The sequence below is a fragment of the Petromyzon marinus genome, chromosome 2, assembly GCF_048934315.1.
Source record: "Petromyzon marinus isolate PM22_M1 ecotype Great Lakes invasive population chromosome 2, UKy_Petmar_22M1.pri1.0, whole genome shotgun sequence".
Taxonomy (NCBI): Eukaryota; Metazoa; Chordata; class Hyperoartia; order Petromyzontiformes; family Petromyzontidae; genus Petromyzon; species Petromyzon marinus.
This window is the reverse complement of record NC_133668.1, coordinates 24,996,093-25,014,697: the sequence shown is the minus strand read 5'-3', so window position 1 is coordinate 25,014,697 and position 18,605 is coordinate 24,996,093. Positions and strand designations below refer to the sequence as shown.

Genomic DNA, 18,605 nt, shown 5'->3' with positions numbered 1-18,605 from the left:
TAGAACCAGCACCAATCATGGTTGGTGTAGAACCAGCACCAATCATGGCTGGTGTAGAACCAGTACCAATTATACAACAAGGCTGGTGTAGAACCAGCACCAATCAAGGCTGGTGTAGAACCAGCACCAATTCTACAACAAGGCTGGTGTAGAACCAGCACCAATTATACAACAAGGCTGGTGTAGAACCAGCACCAATTATACAACAAGGCTGGTGTAGAACCAGCACCAATCAAGGCTGGTGTAGAACCAGCATCAATCAAGGCTGGTGTAGAACCAGCACCAATCAAGGTTGGTGTAGAACCAGCACCAATCATGGTTGGTGTAGAACCAGCACCAGTCAAGGCTGGTGTAGAACCAGCACCAATCAAGGTTGGTGTAGAACCAGCACCAATCAAGGTTGGTGTAGAACCAGCACCAATCAAGGCTGGTGTAGAACCAGCACCAATCAAGGCTGGTGTAGAACCAGCACCAATCATACAACAAGGCTTGTGTAGAACCAGCACCAATCAAGGTTGATGTAGAACCAGCACCAATCAAGGCTGGTGTAGAATCAGCACCAATCATGGCTGGTGTAGAACCAGCACCAATCATGGCTGGTGTAGAACCAGCACCAATCAAGGCTGGTATAGAACCAGCACCAATCAGGGCTGGTGTAGAACCAGCACCAGTCAAGGCTGGTGTAGAACCACCACCAATCATACAACAAGGCTGGTGTAGAACCAGCACCAATCATACAACAAGGCTTGTGTAGAACCAGCACCAGTCAAGGTTGGTGTAGAACCAGCACCAATCAAGGTTGGTGTAGAACCAGCACCAATCATACAACAAGGCTGGTGTAGAACCAGCACCATCAAGGTTGGTGTAGAACCAGCACCAATTATACAACAAGGCTGGTGTAGAACCAGCACCAGTCAAGGTTGGTGTAGAACGCATCCCCATACAAAAAGTAGCACGCGTGTATTGCCAAAACGAACAAATTCTTCCCGAAGAAGAAGACATCTTCCGGAAGAGGAGTACGTCTTCCGGAAGAGGACTACATCTTCCGGAAGAGGACTACGTCTTTCGGAAGTGGACTACGTCTTCCGGAAGTGGAATATGTTTCTTCTGGAATCGCTAAAAACCCGCGCGCTCTTCTCCTCGTCGCCCATTTCGTCGTCGCTGTTTCAAAGACATCGCCCAGGCGGGAATCATGCCTGGAGACGTAAGCGCGCTTCTCCCACCACCATCACCCGCTTAATGTTTCGAGGTTTTTTTTTTTAATCCTCCCTCGCTGTCTAGTTGTGTTTGTAGCGTTTGTGTGTGTGTTTTTTTGTTGTTATCTTTTATAAAGTTCACCCTGACCGCGAAATGTAAAATGGCGGCCGTCGGTGCCGTGCATGGGCAAGGGCGTGAGGGGAGTGTGGCACGTGTTGCTTTGTGACCGTCGAGGAGGAGGAGGATGGGGGAGTAAGGGCTCTTCTTTCTGTCCTACGGCTGTTGAGGATGCAGAGCAAACGGCAAGCCCGACCGCGTTCGGAGCAAGCGGGGGTATAGCGTCGCTAAGATCGTCCCCTTCGCCTCTTTTTGTTTTGTGTGTGTGTGTGGCTCGTCGGGACATTGCGTCGTGAAACGTCGCACGGTTCCGTCCTGGATGGACCGCGGTTAGTTAGAGTAACAATGCTGAGAGAGCATCGATGAGTACGGTGATGGTATCGGCGTTTGTGCGGGAGCTTACGGTGGGTGGAGGGCACAGGCGGGTGAGTGATGGGGCTTTGCCGATTATTGCCATGGTGGTGGCCGCATGGCTGATGGCGGGCGGCGTCTTGTCCGAATTTATAATGTTAGCTATGGCTGCCGGGAGCACTGCTATATAAGATACGGTGCCATGCAGTCGGGGATGTGTGCGTTTGTAAGTGTTGTGCAACGTCAAGCACACGTGTGTACTTTATTGGTGTGTGTGTGAGAGACTGCTTCACTCTTTGTACACCCGAAACCTTTATTCAAAGAGAGGACCGTGCATCAATGGCCCGTGGTGGCGAGATGTTAACTCGTCAGGTATCAAGGAGGTCGTGGGTTCGATCCCCGACCTTTCATGGGCCCTCAGGGTTTCCCTCCAATTTTTAGAAACGTGCGTTTAGAGTATTTGCTTGCTATGCATTTCTTAATAATAAGGCACTTCGTTGAGCTATCGTTTGTGGCGAGGTCGCTCTTTTAAAAAAAAGGAGTTATACATATCAGTGGGAATTATCTGGTAAACATTTTGTATATCCATTGTACTCTACGTAAATACTCCCGACGTGTATCCGCTTCGCCTTTAGAAACCCTCGCTGAGCAGCGTGGTGAAGTCTTAACGCCTTTACACGGCTTGGGGGAGTTGCTATAGTTCAGAAGCAGATTTATAAAGGGCTGTACATTGCTGCTCTGGAACGCGTTCTCAGCAGTTCTTCAGATGCTGATGGCGAGACATTGGATATACTGTGTCGGTGCCGTTCGTAGTCATATCTAGGCGGTTTAGCTTTTTTATTGTTAAACACGTGGACAGACAGGTTTGATTGCTCTTTGGTATGGTGTTGTGCCCAGCGGCAGTGGGTGATTGAGCCCATCTGTAGCGCGTGCAAGTTTTAAAGTCAAACCTGGGGTGTGTGTGTATATATAACCAATAGCATATTGTCCAAGGAACACCTACTTGTAATCGAATTATTACATGGCCATTGTGTATCCACAACAGTGCGTACTGTGATCTAGTCTTGCTCTCGATGTTTTACGAGCCACGTGCAGCAATTTTTTTATTTCTTTTGCTTGCAAGTGATTTTTTTTTAAAAAACTAATTAACTCGACACTTGTGCCATACTGGCAACATTTGATTAGAGCTTTAGTATCATGGCAGGAGGAGATGTGTTACTTTCCGTGTGATGGTTATTTTTCTTGTGAAAGTTAGAACTGAACTGGAAACCCAATAAAACCCTTTTTATCATACCGTGGAATGTAATTGTTTAATATACTTGACATCTAATGATTGGGTAGGTTGCTGGTACTGTTGATTTTTAACCTTTTATAATATTAGCGGCTTCACCCCTTTTTACGTTTCTTTTCATACTGCCTCATGGTTTGATTAAATAGGGTGACTTGCGAATGCACGTTATGCTGTTAAAAGTATGGTAATTATATGCCAATTCATGTACTGTCTTTTGTCCCAGAATTTGAGAAGGAAGCTTACAAAGTGCCACGTGTTCACGCAATACAGTACGCTACAGTTGCCGCCTGCTGGAAAATCACGGCCTGTTGCGTAACCGTGCTATTTTTTTTTCATATCCACGTCCTTAGGACGTGACCGTCCCTCCCTTAGGCCAGCCAGCAAAACTTAGTATGGTATGATTGGGTCCCGTCCTTGAAAGACCTACCACCACCCTCGCCCCCCCCCCCCGACTAACCCTTAACCCACGCTTCCCCTGGTAACCCCCCCCCCCCAACTCACTGAACCTCCTCCCGACTAACTCCCAACCCACGCATCCCCTCGGACCCCCCACCTATACTGCCCCCCTCCCCGACCGCGCGCCCCCATCCGCGTGTCGGCCACCCCTACTCTTGACCCGCCAACCCCTCGACGCATGCCATCGAGTCAAAAGGCGCGACGGGTTGGTCGGCCAGTAGTACGGTAATAGCACTGCCGATGGCGCATTTGCGTGGGATACACGGCGAAGGTGGAGGGAGGGAGGGGAAGGCGTGACGTCGGCATGCACGAACCTGGCAAAACGCCGAGGGGAGTGGTGGGGGGGGGGGTTATGCGGTCGATGTCGTCACGCAGATGTACGCGGTGACGTCACTACCGCCCACGCACACAATGGAAAATGTACAATCACCCCAGTTTCCCATCAAGAGCATTTGGTGATATCCTGAATCCATTGGGGGGGGGGGGGAATGTGCAAACGATGGTTTGAAGGTATTCTTTTACTGGAAATGCATTACGTTATGCAGCACATTTAAAATGTGTCATTGATTATTTTATAACGTTTTGCTTTGTTTTACTTTACAGCACTACTCTCCAGATGAGCAGCAGCGCAAGCTGTTCATCGGTGGTCTCAGTTTTGAGACCACCGAGGAATCCATGCAGAAGCATTTTGAACAATGGGGCACGCTGACCGACTGTGTGGTAAGTTAATTGTTTCGCCGGAAAACCACGAGTCGGGCTTTTCTGTTGCGTTCATAGTTTGTACAGTCGTTTTCCCATTTGGTTGACCCTGTCCCCCTGGCTTCTGTGTGCTAAATCAGGACTGGGTTTGCTTGAAGCCCTTTTGGATGCATCTTATCAACCGATCCTTTTGGGACTTGGAAAGGATGGGGTCTCGTTTGGTGGCTTGCTATCGGTTGCCAATATGTGGATCGCAAATTATTGTGGATTTTGGGACAAGTCAGAAACAAACGCTAACATAAGTATACACGTTTTCGTTATGGCTGATTGCAAATAAAAAAAATCCCTTAGGCTTCATACACAAAAATATTACTTCTGCCAATAGATGGCGGTAGTACTCTGTCTCGTATATTACAGGGTTAAATCCGGGTAATTGTTGGTCACAGATTGTGGGTGGATCGTGGTACTGCTCCACATTGCATCTTTAAATATTCTTAACTTGATTCTTGTTCTCTGCTTGACAGGTGATGAGGGACCCCCACACAAAGCGCTCGCGAGGCTTTGGCTTTGTGACGTACATGTCGGCCGAGGAGGTGGACGCTGCCATGGAGGTTCGCCCTCACCATCTGGACGGCCGCGTGGTGGAGGCGAAGCGTGCCATCTCGCGCGAGGTACCCCCCTCTCGCCGTGTTTGAAATCGCGCTGGGGATTCTCAGCTTGAACAGTTATTGTGGCCTCCTCTAAACCCTTAATCCTGTTAAACCCTTTATCCTTCTGCAGGCTTTTTAATCAAATCGGTTTACGAGGACATTTATTATTCGCCTCAACCTTTAAAGTACAAGGATATCGCGATAGTGCTACGTGTCACAGACATAGTCTGCAGTAGTTTAATAGTAGGGGATGACATTTCTATGCGTTCTCATAATGCCTTTAAAAAACCCCTATTTGTCCATGAACCACCTTTTGAGAGCATTTGCATTACACCATTGTAAAATAAATGTATGTTGTGAGCACATTGGAGAACAACCTGAGTGTTGATGGTAGTTTTGTGGTGCCATTTATTTTCCATAATGCAAAGCAATATTAAGTTGTGCTGTTGCTAGTTCCATTTTATAGTTGTGCATGCTGAACGTGTGTTTATAAAGTGCTTTATAAAGTGGGGATTTGATTAATTGTATCATGTTCTATTTTAATCTCTCTGTAAATGTTGTGCATCATTGGTAGCTGGTGTGTAACCTGTTTCGTATGCTTTTCACAGGACTCTCTCAAGCCTGGTGCCCATCTGAAGGTGAAGAAGATCTTTGTGGGTGGCATCAAGGACAACACGGATGAAGACCACTTGCGAGATTACTTTTCGGAATATGGCATGGTGGAGTCTGTGGATGTCATGGAGGACCGCCAGTCTGGCAAGAAGAGAGGCTTTGGCTTTGTCACGTTCTCTGACCACGACGCCGTTGACAAAGTGGTTGGTAGGTCGAGCTTTGTACACTGCCAATGCTCTGCAATAGTTTAAAGCTGTAAGCCAACTTTTTTGCTGCTTTGCGAGCTATATTTTGAGTATTATGACAAAACTTGCTTTTAAGTGTTTTTGCACTCTTGACACTTTCCAACAAATTCGCATTGCTTGTATTTTATTCATGGGGGTGGATTTATAAGTTCTGTTTTCTGTATCCTTGTTCTGTTTTAGTTCAGAAGTACCATACCATCAATGGACACAAGGCTGAAGTGCGGAAGGCTCTCTCCAAGCAGGAGATGAACTCTTTGGGAGGAGACCCAAGACAAGGTGGTAAGTAGCACTTGAGCTGTCATTATCTATCAGCACAATGCAGGAAGTTCCCTACCTCAAATACCGTTCTTAAAATTACATGTAAATACAGATTATTCATTTTGTTTACAAGCCCCGATGGCGCTGATATTTAATTTCAAATAAATACTTTTCAGACGCATGCTTCTGCAACGCGTTCACTTTTGGTTATATTTAATGACTGTATACAGTAGCCCCTACTATGATCTGCTCTGGTTTAAGTCAATAATCATGACAAATGTGGTGAGAACTTTTCGGCCTCCTGTTCACTGCACCAATCACAGTAACGTTAAAAAAGTATTCATATGTTACAATCCTGATATTTATATACCCATGTATTTATGTATTTTAGAGAGAATAGTGGAAAGAGTTAATGGACTCGGGTTGAATCTGCACATGAAATATTTTTTTTGTCCTTTCCTGTGTTTTAAAAAGGGAGAGGAGACCGCTCAGGTGGTTATGGCGGAAGAAATGGAGGTGGGGGAGGATACGGAGGCAGTCGTGGAGGTAAATATGTTGTCAAGTTCTTTGACAGTTGTGTGTTTACATGATTTGTTGATTGTTGATGAATATAACATCAATTATGATCTTTCTTGAAGGTGGTGGCTACGGTGGTGGTGGATATGGGGGTTCGGATGGTTACGACAGCTATGGTGGTAAGAACTGGATTTTTTTAACAACCTAAGAATTTTGTAAATAAATGCTGGCTTGTATTTAGTTTTTCCACAATTTTCTATTTACAAAACCCAGTTTTAAGTAACCTCGTGTTAACTTGGTCATTTTGCTTTAGTAAAAGGAACAATTATGAATACAATTTTGCCAGATAAATGTTACACATTTTATGCTTACACTTTATTCTTCAACCATGCTATATGGGGTATGAAATATGCATGTTAAGATTCGCGAATGAAATGACATTTAATCCCACAATGCTTCAAATGTGTTTTATATAAAGTTTTTGCATAATTTAATTTATTCCTCTAAACATTGGTCAAAACAAACTCCACTTTACAAACGAGATGGACTGCAGACAGAAATGTTTCATACAAATAAAGGCATGGGTTCATAATATAGGCCAATTAGTAAGGTTTGTCACATAAACAGAACATGCCAATTCGTTACTAGCACAGCGGCGAGTTGGAGAGCAAAATTGTGTTGGGTGGTGGTGAGTTTAACGACACATTTACGCGATCTAACCCAAAAAAAAACTATTATGGATGCTATTGGTCGCGAAAGGCCTACGCGTTAAAAAGACATGGGTTCTTGTGGTGAATCATTGACATGCGAGAAGATTTTGGGTGAATACTTATGACTCGTATTAAGTTGTGTCTGTTGATTCCCCCCACCGTAGGTGGCGGGTATGGTGGTGGTGCGGGTGGTGGGTATGGAGATCGTGGTGGCAGTTATGGCGGAGGTTATGGCAACCACGGAGGTGGATATGGCGGAGGTGGTTATGATGGCTATGGGGGTGGTGGAGGGTATGGTGGTGGTAAGTTGCAACACTTACATTATCAATTTGCTGAACATTCAATCAAGTCAATTGTACATGTTTTGATTTTTTTTACTTAAAATTGTTGATATGTGGAGTTTGTCCTAAAATGTAGCTGTGCACAACAGGTAACTACGGTGGTGGTGGAGGTGGTGGTGGTGGTGGCTATGGTGGTAATGATTTTGGTAACTACAACCACCAACAGTCCAATTATGGACCCATGAAAGGTGGAAGCTATGGAGGAAGGAACTCTGGAGGTCCATATGGAGGTATGATGAAGCAAAATATTTGTAACTAGTTTCTTTTTTAATAATTTACGATCTGATAATATTTTTCAACTTGCCTTACATGTCCATTGACTGTTATTGTGATTAAATCCCTCTTCTACTTTTGGAAGAAGGATGCCAGTGGGATGAGAAAAAAATCTTAAATGCGGGATGCCTGCATTTAACAGCAAATGTTACGTCAAGGAAAAATAGTTTCAAAGAAGGTTATGGGCAAAGTTGCATTAAAATCCTTGCACATTATTTTGAAAAATGACACTCCATCGGTGCGCAAAAATGGCAAGGGTCGTGACGTATTGCACAAAATGATCGTCTTATCAATAAATGTGGCATAGATATTTATGTAGATATTTCTCTTTAGGTGGCTACGGCTCTGACGGTGGTGGTGGTGGTGGCGGCGGCGGCGGTGGCTATGGAGGACGTGGAAGATATTAGTGGATATGGTGGCTCTCAGTATCCCAAGGTATGTATTGCTATTATTTATGCATTACTGTAATGCATATCACATAAAACTTACATTTTAGAATTTTCATGTTCCTACCATATGACATTTGCAAGATGTTGGTTAACCATTTCATTGCAAGATAATGTTTTTGCACAAAGCATTTCACAGAACAAAAAGCCTATGTGTTAAACTTAACAAAAAGGCGTTGGACTATTTAATAAAGTACACAAGTCAGTACCATCAGTTGCCTTTATGACTTGTGTAGAGCGCCCTCTATTTAAATGTTTTTTGTAGTAATTTTGGAAGTCAATTAACAGATTTACAACTGTTGTTTCGTCTTCTATTTTTTACGTTTCAACAGGCCAGAGTGTAATTAGCCAAGACCAGCCAAGAGTGACAGGACAGCCTCAGATTTGTGGGCTCCAAAGTGACAGTCCCCTTCAGGCAGACAACTCCATAGAACTTTTTACCTCCCTTTCCATAGCCCGTGGCATGTGTGAGTTCAATATTGTGCCTTTGTGGTGGTGGTGATTATAAAACATGTCTGCAGTGTATGCTATAAAACCGCTTTGTGTGAAAATTTACACAGCATTCCACGTATTCAAAATAGTGGTAAATCCTAGTCGAGCTTTTTCATATTTTCCATTGTAGTTTCATGTTTTGATTTTTGAATTAGTTTTGAGTACCGACTGACATGTCCATTGTCTAGATTGCTTTAACACTGCGTAATTTACAGATATAGTGCACGTAAACAGGATGATGTATGCTTAACAGGTTGGTTTCTATGAGCCAATAAAATCATGTTTCGTGTTGGCCTCCATACAATAAACGTACTAGCAACACACTAAGAAATGCTTTGAACATATGGCTTCCATCATTGATGTTACTGCAGACCTGTCAGCTCAAATGTTTTTTCATATGAATGAATTTTAATATTATGTTCTAATGATGTTTTAATTGACTTCAAGACCTTACTAATAAGTCACATCTCTGACCTGTTTGGAAAATGTGTTTGTCAACCTAATACAGCGAAATATAAATTTTTCAAAAAACCTTTTAAAGATTAGATTGTTTTTATTTCCTAGATTCGTGCGTAATTCGCCGTGAACCGCGCGCTCTTAGTTCGTATCGTTATGGTTTCTTGAACGTAGTCGCGCAGTCCGTTGGGTGTTTTACTTTTCTCAAGACCCAACTACCGCTCGGCTATTTGCTCAACAACTTATCGTTGCGTCCAAGCGATCTTAGAAGAGGGGGATGTCTTCTGCACTGTGGAGAGCCAAGAGTCCCCGTCGAGACTGAACGTGTAGCTACGACAGCCAGCCCACCGTTTCTCAACTAGGTGACCGCTGGGAGCCATCGACGTCACGTTTTATCACAGATGACAGCTTAACAGCGCACGCCTCGACAGCGCAGCCACACTGGAGTTAAATCGGCGTCCAGAAGAATCGTAGTTGCCGCCGCCACCTGCTTCTAGAGAACGGAACGCGACGCAGCTGCCCCCCCCCCCGAAGGATGTCACTGCATGTTTCTAGCACCCCACTCTACCGGGATTCCTCCCCCTTACAGGTTTGCTAGACGTTCCAGCCTCCACCCCCCCACCCAGTGAGCTCTGTGGACGCAGAGTAGCGAGCTGGACACGAGGAGGCTGCAGGCGGTTGCGTATCCGAGGGGGACTAGCTGCAGAGGCCCCCTACGACAGCTGCGACCGTAGCAAGCAAGTTGGTGTGCTTGTAGCGGCAGTCCCTTCAGCCCAGCGCAGGGATAGGCCGTGTGGACTGATCGTCAAGCCGAGCTTGTCCTGATGTAGCAGCTTGAAGCTCCGTTTAGGACAGATATCAACCAGTGTGGTAATAGGTAAGATTTGCAGAGCACCTTTATACAAACATGTTTAGATGTTTACAAATCAAATGTGCAATTTCATTGTTTTTTTTTATTGAATTGGTTGAAAGATTGATTTCTAAATAGCGAGTTTTTTATGATGCGCTTGTCGACCGAGTTGTTTTTAATAACTTTTTTTTTATCAATTGCTGCTGCAGGTGTAAAGAAAGAAATATTATTCTGACCGAAAGGTAAGTGTCTACAATGCATCAGGTAATGGACTAACACGTGGGAGGCTTTTGTGACCAATATCCGTAATGGAGGTTTTTGGGTTAGGTCGCGTGAATATTTAAATGTGTCGTTAAAACCCGCCACCACCCGATAGCCAACTAGTAAGGGTTGTCACGTAAACAGAACATGCCAATTCGTCACTAGTACAGCACATCGGTGTGTTGGAGAGCCAAGCTACAACATTTACAATCGGTACGACGTTTCGCCAGTAATTACAACTTGCTTCAATTGTTTACATTCCTCTATTGGTGTATCTTACATTTTCGATGTCTCCCTTTAATACTTAAGCAGGCCCAATGGGCATGTCAGATTCTTTGTCACTAAAATAATTTCCATTCATAACTCTAAATAGTATTGCACATTCCCGGTTGCTACTTCCAATATATGTTCAATTGCCTCCTATCCATGCTTCATCTAGCTTGAATGAAGCCAGTTGTAATTACTGGTGAACCGTTATACTCGGTTTGTAAATGTTGTGGCTTGGCTCTCCACCACCGGTGTGCTGTACTATTGACGAATTGTCATGTTCTGCTTGCGTGACAACCCTTAGTAGTTGGTGGTGGCGGGTTTTAACGACATTTACGCGATCTAACCCAAAAGAGTACTGGACAAAGTGAAATGCTGGTGAAGGGATGACTCGTGATGTGTGTTAAGTTTCCATGTTTGATTTGTCTCTCCATTTCCAACCCTCCTAACCACAATTTTAAAATGCTTACAAGAATTGTGATGCAGAGGTGCTAAATCAGAAAAAAATGCCATTTTTACATGGAATGAGTGGGTTGTGCCCTACAATAGTTTAGGTCAATTTTATTCTCGGGGTATACTTTTTGCTGCTAATTATTTTGCAATCTGAATAATTGTAGGTTTCTGGTTGATAACGTTTATTATGAATGGGGTGTACATGAGGTGGTGGTGTGTGCACATCGATAGCGTTCTTATCAACTTCACTCGTGCCCCATAAAAAAAATTCGGTTAGATCGCGTAAATGTAAATTTGTCGTTAACGCACCAGTGTGTTGTGATGGTAAACCCACAACTTAATGCTGTTGCTACCCGCTTGGCATTTTGGGGCCTGCTCCGCAAACAATAAAAACCCCCAACATTCCCTGAGAACTAGAACTTTGTTTTGACACAGCTTTTCCACCCATCCAGACCAGATGTCACAGCTATTCGGCACGACACTGGCTGAGAATACCCCCGTGCCCTCTCGTCGGCTAAAGCTGGCTTTGGTTAAATCCTGAGTTTGAGCTTTGACATGGCCACCTCTGATTAAATAGGACTTTTGGTATTGTCCCATGTCTGGAATACAGTATTAGGGAACGTTTCCAGCTCTTGTTAAATTCACATATGCACAGAGCAGGTAAGACGATACTGCACAGTATGGATAGGAGGCAATTGAACATATTGGAAGTAGCAACCGGGAATGTGCATTACTATTTAGAGTTATGAATGGAATTTTTTTTATGACAAAGAATCTGACATGCCCATTGGGCCTGCTTAAGTATTAAAGGGAGACGTAGAATTTTGTAAGATACACCAATAGAGGAATGTAAACAATTCCCCCCCCCAGGACTTTTGATGAATGTCACTCCAGAGCAGGATTCTCGTTTGAGAACAGACTTTTTTCCTGTGCTGTGAATGCAAAGTTTATATGCACATTTACATAATTCGATGCAGACAAAACGAGCTTAATGTTTTAATCTCTTGATTTTGGAACGTAACTGGTATTAGCTGCCGCTGAACATTGCTGGAATGCAAATGATAATTGCCTTTGCATATATAATGGTGAATAGGCATTTACATCATGAAGCATTTTAATGGGATTTCGAAGGTGCAAACTTTTTTTGCCATTGTGAAGAAACATTTTGGAAGTCTTACGCACAATTCATTGTGACTCACAATCGCGTTTATTAAAGGTGTGCCAATGGCCTTGATGTCTGATTTTTTTTATATATAACTGCTGTACTGAATCTAAATTCAGTGCAACCGTTTGAAATTGCGTATCTTAGAAAAATATGAATGTGCAGTAAGATTGTATTGCCTTCAGCTCTGCACTGCTTTGTCCTGTGATACCACAATCTCTTTGCTGCACATGAGCTAATCTCTGCTCCCGTCTCTCCACGGTCCTCGTTTTGGGTGCGTTTCCTCTTTGTGGCTGAGGATCCGTTACTACCAGTCTCGTATATCCCTTCTCGCAAGGCCACTTTTGTGTGTGTACCCAAGAATAAATGTTGGGGCGCCACGGTGGCAACATGTAAACTACTTCGCCTGGTATGCAGGATGGCACGAGTTTGATCTCAACCCTGACAGGCCTGTGTTTGGATTTTTCTCCGGATCCTCCGGTTTTTGGAAACGTGCATTTAGAGTAGTTGGCTGCTCTTCATTTCCACAAGTCACTTAGTTGAACTATCATTTGTGGCCAGGTCACTTCCAAAAAAGAGCTATGCACCCGAGTGGGCCTTAGCTGGTGAAATAAAAGATAGTTTACACAAAACGAGATCTCGTAAGTTGCATGTGGTCTCTCATCCATACGACGTTCTCTCCCGGTGTGTTTATAAACATGCATCTCTTAATTCGTGTACTTTTCAAGTGTTGTCTTGTTTGCTAGTCCATGTCTCCGATCCATGTCATGGAAAGGTAATGTGAACTGGTTGAAAATAACTTAGTCGCTTTGGTACGTTTTTCAATGTCATTCAATTTTACTAAAGCGCCATCTTTGTTTTGATTGCAGTTTGCCTTGATTTTTTTTAGATGTAGATACAAATAATGTTTTGTCCATGTTTATTCCTTAACATTTTTAGGAAAATTTCCTTTTTAATGTTGCTTTTAATATCCTTGTTGAGAGCATGTTCCCTTGCCTGACTTTTTATTTGTAGTATGCTTCTGCATGAATATCTCCCTGGAGGTGTTTCACATTGATACATTGTCATATCTATATATTTTTATTTAGCAATTGCTTTGTGACGGTTTGGATGACTGCATCAGTGTCCACTGAATGGAATGCTATTTCATATTCTACAAAAGCCATGGGTTCCATTTGGTTTTGACACCTTTACATATTCGGTTTAAAAACATCCGGGTTTTTTTTTACCAGCTCGTAGTTTTCTCAAACCTCCGATTAGCACGGTTGGCTACGTATGCCACGGAAGAAGTGCTCCATACACGTGTCGCTTTTTTTCGGGAAAATGGATCTAGAATCAGCGTAAACTTGCACTTTAATTAGGTGGTGGGTCAGCTGGTAGTGGAAAAGAAATAATTTCTGCAACGTACTGTGACCACAATCTTCACGGTAAACGAAAAAAACTACAAGAGAAGCCACCGCATGTTTGAAGAGTTCAACGAGCGTGTGCATGCTGTTCAACCAGTATTTGATGTTAACATCAATTAGTGTGCTGCAGTGTCTATGTCGTAATGCGCCTGAAGTTTGTATTCAATAAAGGTATGCGTTTGCCTAGTGGTTATTCGACTGCACTTTCCCATTAGCATTTAGATGTAGTCTTTTGAAGTCATCATGGTATCGGTTCGGCTTGCCAAAGTACGTGGAAAGACTTTGTCATGCTTTTAATTCAGAAAGCAGAAATACACGTTCACGAGTCATCAATTTCTCAGACGTTGTGCAACAGCTGTGCACAAGCAAACCGTATCGGTCGTAGAAATTCCAATGCGTTGGGTTTTGAATGCAACGGAAGTGTCTACTGTGGCTCAACGATTTTCACGTGTATGCAGTGTACATTTTACTGCAATAAAGATTGCTTTAACACTCGTCGCATTTTCACTTTTGCTGAACGTCGTTTACGAACTTGATAAAGTAGCATTTTATTCCATCATTAATACAATGAAATTACATTTTGGTTGGTGAGATCAAAAAACTAGAAGTAGATAAATGTATTTGATGATTGAATTCTTGACGATTATCTGTGATTTAAAGCTTTCGCGACTGCAGGGATATTCTTGCTTCTTTTGGTAAAGTCACGTAGAAGGGGAAACTATTTTTTATTGTTTCCCTTCGTGAATTTACCGAAAGAACCAATATGATTTTCTGTGACTTTATGCAATCGTTTTCTCTTGGTGGGGTGAGCTGGGCATCAGATTTTGATCAGATTTATTTTTGAGCTCCGTTGTCACAGGCTGGTTATACAACCTACGTTTGATTTCATTCGGGAGGCACGTGAGATTCCGCACCAGCCGCGTGGCCCTGAGTGGAGCGTGGACTTTACAATCGGAATCCCTGCATGGGGTTTATTTTTGCCTTCGGTAAAATGTACATATTTTTATGGAAAGTCGGCACTTACGGTACGATGATGACACTGCTCAATTCCATAGGCAAGTGGCGTTCCCACTACTGGTTCGACTCAACGAATGGAAGATGAGTGACGCTCATTGCTTGTTGGAACCAACTGATATCATAGTATGTGCCCTTTAAACCGGATGAAAGGAAGTAACCATTTGTGCCACTTATTGAACACCGGTTGAAATATTGGGGTTGTGACATTGTAAACATCCATAGGTTAAACGTAATGGCTCGACAACAACTTGCACACATTCATGACAGGGAAGCAATGTTTTCCCATTTTCCTGATAACTCCTAACGTGTGTAATACAAATAGGATTTGCAACGCGTCAAATGCACGTGCCGTGACGGAATGTACTGGATTTGGAGGTGGGCAATTTTGGAAGGGTTTTTTTGGGGGGAAGTGGGATTTATGGAGAAAATAGAAGGGATTTTTAAAAAAATATAAACCGAGTAAAACATTTTTAGTGGGTGGTGGAAATTACTATACTGATGTGGATGAAATGGGGAATAAAAATGCAGTTGGCCCGATGATTCGAAGACCTTTTTTTGGTTTCCCGGGCTTGTAACGACGGGTTGCGTTAGTGCCTATGTAGAAAATAGGAAATCAAGATGTGCGGAGCCCGTAGTGAAGACGTGCTCTCCTGTTTGGCTGAACATCAAGGTAATATTTAGGTGGTGGTTGCTACCGCATCAGAGGGAGTCGCAGGTGAGTAAAAGCGAGGTGCGTGTAGGATCTGGTAAACAATTTTCGTCGAAACAATCGTGGCCGGGAAGCAAAAAAAAAATCCCCAAACGCATTCGGACATTTACACGCGCGCCGCACCGCACCGCACCCCACCCCCTCAAGTCGCGTGCGAAAAATGGGGTAGGCGGAGGCCATCGCTGGCGTTCGGGGCGAACACGCCACCCGTCGAATGTCCACCTACCCCTCGCCCGCCGGGCGCCACGTGTCCGCCGTGCAGCAACTCGTGGAGCTGCACGCGCGTGTCCCTCAGGGCCCCCTCCAGTTCCCAGCGCTCGCGCAGGAGCTGCTCACGCTGCGCCCCCAGCCGCCCCAGCTCGCCCTCGAGTCCTGCGAGGCCCTGGAGCTTGCGCTGCCTGCAGTTGTGCGCCGCCGCCTTGTTCTTGCCGCGCCGCCTGATGTCGCGCACGAGGCTCATCTGCGCCTCGCTCAGCGCCAGCCGCGAACGTCGCTCGGCCAGTTCGGTGGCCGGCAGCGCCACGATGTCCGACACGGACATCGGGATCTTCATGGACCTCGCCTTGCGCTCGTCTTTGCTGAGCCTCGGCGACGACGAGGCGGTGGTGGCGGTGGTGGCGGCGGCGTGGGCGGCGACGCCATCGGCGCTTCTGCGCAACGCGGCGGCGAAGTCGCCCCACGGGCCAGCCGAGTGGGAGACACCTGGGAGGCACGCGGAGGAGAACCTTGGGTCGCCGCTCGTCGAAGCCGCGGCCTCGTGTCGCTGGGCCGTGGGAAAGGCGGCCCCTTGTTCGGGCTCGAGGGTCCCGTGCGAGCGGTCCAGGCCGTTCGTCGGCACGCCGAACTCCCAATGTCCCCCCAAGGCTGGGGCGACATAGGGGCCGTCGACCTCCGGGGAGCTTTCTGGTGGCTGGTGTGAGCTCAAAGCGAGCATCTGACTCGACGCGTAGCAGCCGGGATGTGGGACGTGATGGGCTGTCCTGTGGCCGTACGCCTGAGGCTCCGGGCAAAATGTGTCGGGCAGTGCCGCGCTGACGTGGCTGGTGGGTTCGGCGTTCCCGAAGGCCGCCACTGGGTTGGGATTGTTGCCGGAGTGCGCGTGGTTGGGGAAGTCGTGGGGCAGGCACAGGGGAGACACGTGGAAGCAGTCTTCTTCGGCCACCGTGTAGGAGCTCTTCAGATAATGGCTCTCGTCAAAGGAGGCGCTTCCCATCGCCGTGGAGTGTTCCGGTGCCTGTCGGAGACAACGCGTTTGAGGGGTTGATGGCTTGCTTCTCCTTGCAACGCTCTCTTGGATAACAGCATCCCACAAAGTTGTACATTAATTATATATGTATAAAATTACCACATTAAATATACGCGGTTGGCTTCGCACGGAGCGAAAAAAAATCCAACAAACACGCATACATACACCAAGCAAAGGAAAACCCCACTGCCAAGATAAATAACAAAACATGATTAAACAAATTAAGAAATGGTACCAAAAGAAAGCACAAACAACTAAAAAACTAATAATCTCAAGTGTGGTGGGTTGTAGGTCTCAGCCTTGTCACCAATAACTGCAACCCAAAAAAGACATTGCGTAGCAGTTTTTGTAATTTTATATTTTACGTAATTTGGTGACATCTCTTAAGGCCTGAATCAATTATTTGACTGCTATGTCACAAACACCTCCACAGCAAAGCAGAAGAGGTTACCACCTCGTGTGGGTACGAAGCAACTAAAGGGACCTCGTAACTAGTTCTGTGAAGTTATCTTCCAGAGGCGATGCCCTAACGTGGAGTGGAAAACTGCTCTGCGAAGTTTCGGATCGACGCTTCTTCTCCACACCTCCGATTAGCACGGTTGGCTACGTACGATGCGAACGAAGTTCAGCATACATTTAACTAAATTTTTCTGAAAATGCAGTTGGAATTTGTTGGATATAACGCGATTGAGCGAACAGGAATAAACGGTCCTACGGTTGCCTCGGCGTAGCACCACGCAAGGTGGGGATGCTGCTGGATACTTCTAGATGCTACCCACGCGCCGCAGTCTGCCCAGCCTCCGTATGCATCTCACGTGGCATCTCTGATTGTGCTTTACCTTATGCAATAAATTATTTACTATAACGCGATTTTTCCATAACGCGGCGTTCGAGGAGAACAGACGGTACACATGTATCTAACCAGAGAGGAAATACCCCTCCCTGCCGTGCGAGCGAGTGTTGAGGCCAGCGGGTGTCACGTGTTGGTGTGGTGCGAGTGGTGCGCACAGCACTCCCGTGCCTCCTTCACCTGACCCTCGGCGAGACACAGCAGGTCCTGCCAGAAGCAGTGGCCCTGTTCCTCCGACGCGACGACGCACGACTGAGCTCCCGGCGCGGTGTGGTAGGGCAGGGGTCCACCGCCGGCGTCCTCTCGGTGTTGATAGCCCGCGGGCTCCGACGACGTCGAGTGATGGGGCGGCAGACGCGAAGCCATGTGTGCGCGTGACGGGTAGCTCCGGCCGGCGGGTGAGGTGCCCAGGTGCGGTCGGGTCGCGTCTCCGAGTCTTCTCGCTCGCTCGGGAGGAGAATCGGGGTCTGCATACCTCCGCGGCGATCCTTGAGGTGGACGCGATCTGCGATGGCACGCGGACGTGAAATGCGGCTCGGACGTTGGCGCGCCGAGTGCGGTGCCCGCTTAGCGCGCGCTCGCGAGGTGGTTTCGGCTTGCGCTCGGCCGCGCGATAAGGAGGATGATTCCCCCTCGGCGTGATCACATTCAAAAATGTGGCAGGTCATGGGACCTTGCCGGAACCATCGTGGGAGGAGGGCCGAGCCTTCGTCTCGAAATGGTATGTACAGTATGTATGCTGAACTTCTTTCGCACCGTACGTAAGCCAGCCCGTATTCCACAGCGAAGATGCTCAGCAGTTCAGAAGTGTTATTTCCCCGAGTAAAGCCAATTTAGTTCGGGAGATATTTGGGGTGTTTTTTTTTGCTCAAGGGTGACTCATCCGGAAGACCTCATCAAATGTGCATTTAGGGTGGGGGCCTCCGAATCACATCCCCTTTGTAGCCCGGCTCCACTGTGTGTGTGATCCACATGCGTGAGCCATCCCCAGTGTTGGATGACAGCCGAGGAGGGTTATTATGAACGACTGGATTGGCGTGCCTTGTGCTCTCGCGGTAGCGACAGTCGTCCAGATTCTATGCCGGCCTCGGCAGCGTTTCCACAAAAATAACGAGGACGAAATTAATCCCCGGTTCATAGCGCTGCTAATGTGCCGTGGAAGCGAGCGAGCTGAAGCCACCAACATTTTAACACACGCGTCCACTGTGAAAATGAGCTTCATAGCTCATCGGAGTTCTCCCAAACAAATTCAACTCTGAACTGAGCAACTGAAC

General features: G+C 46.0%; 2 protein-coding genes across 3 annotated transcripts; one reads left to right on the top strand and one right to left on the bottom strand.

The window, feature by feature from the left end:
* The first annotated feature begins 1,052 nt into the window (after positions 1–1,052).
* Positions 1,053–14,004, top strand: LOC116944693 (heterogeneous nuclear ribonucleoprotein A1-like). Of its 2 annotated transcripts, none has more exons than XM_032958486.2 (11): positions 1,053–1,204; positions 4,016–4,132; positions 4,636–4,782; positions 5,370–5,580; positions 5,799–5,897; positions 6,351–6,422; positions 6,515–6,571; positions 7,267–7,404; positions 7,533–7,673; positions 8,050–8,151; positions 10,170–14,004. In XM_032958486.2, the coding sequence occupies exons 1-10, from the start codon at positions 1,193–1,195 to the stop codon at positions 8,121–8,123; spliced, it is 1,068 nt and encodes a 355-aa protein (XP_032814377.2). In that variant the 5' UTR covers positions 1,053–1,192; the 3' UTR covers positions 8,124–8,151; positions 10,170–14,004. The 2 variants fall into 2 exon arrangements, with proteins under 2 accessions (XP_032814377.2, XP_032814368.2); XM_032958477.2 differs by lacking the exon at positions 10,170–14,004 and adding an exon at positions 8,495–9,187.
* LOC142929772 (uncharacterized) lies at positions 13,430–17,865 on the bottom strand. Its single transcript, XM_076071694.1, has 2 exons — positions 17,512–17,865; positions 13,430–16,469 (listed from the first exon to the last, which is right to left on the bottom strand). Exons 1-2 carry the CDS (start codon positions 17,695–17,697, stop codon positions 15,378–15,380), a joined length of 1,278 nt encoding a protein of 425 aa, XP_075927809.1. The 5' UTR covers positions 17,698–17,865; the 3' UTR covers positions 13,430–15,377.
* Positions 17,866–18,605: the final 740 nt, after the last annotated feature.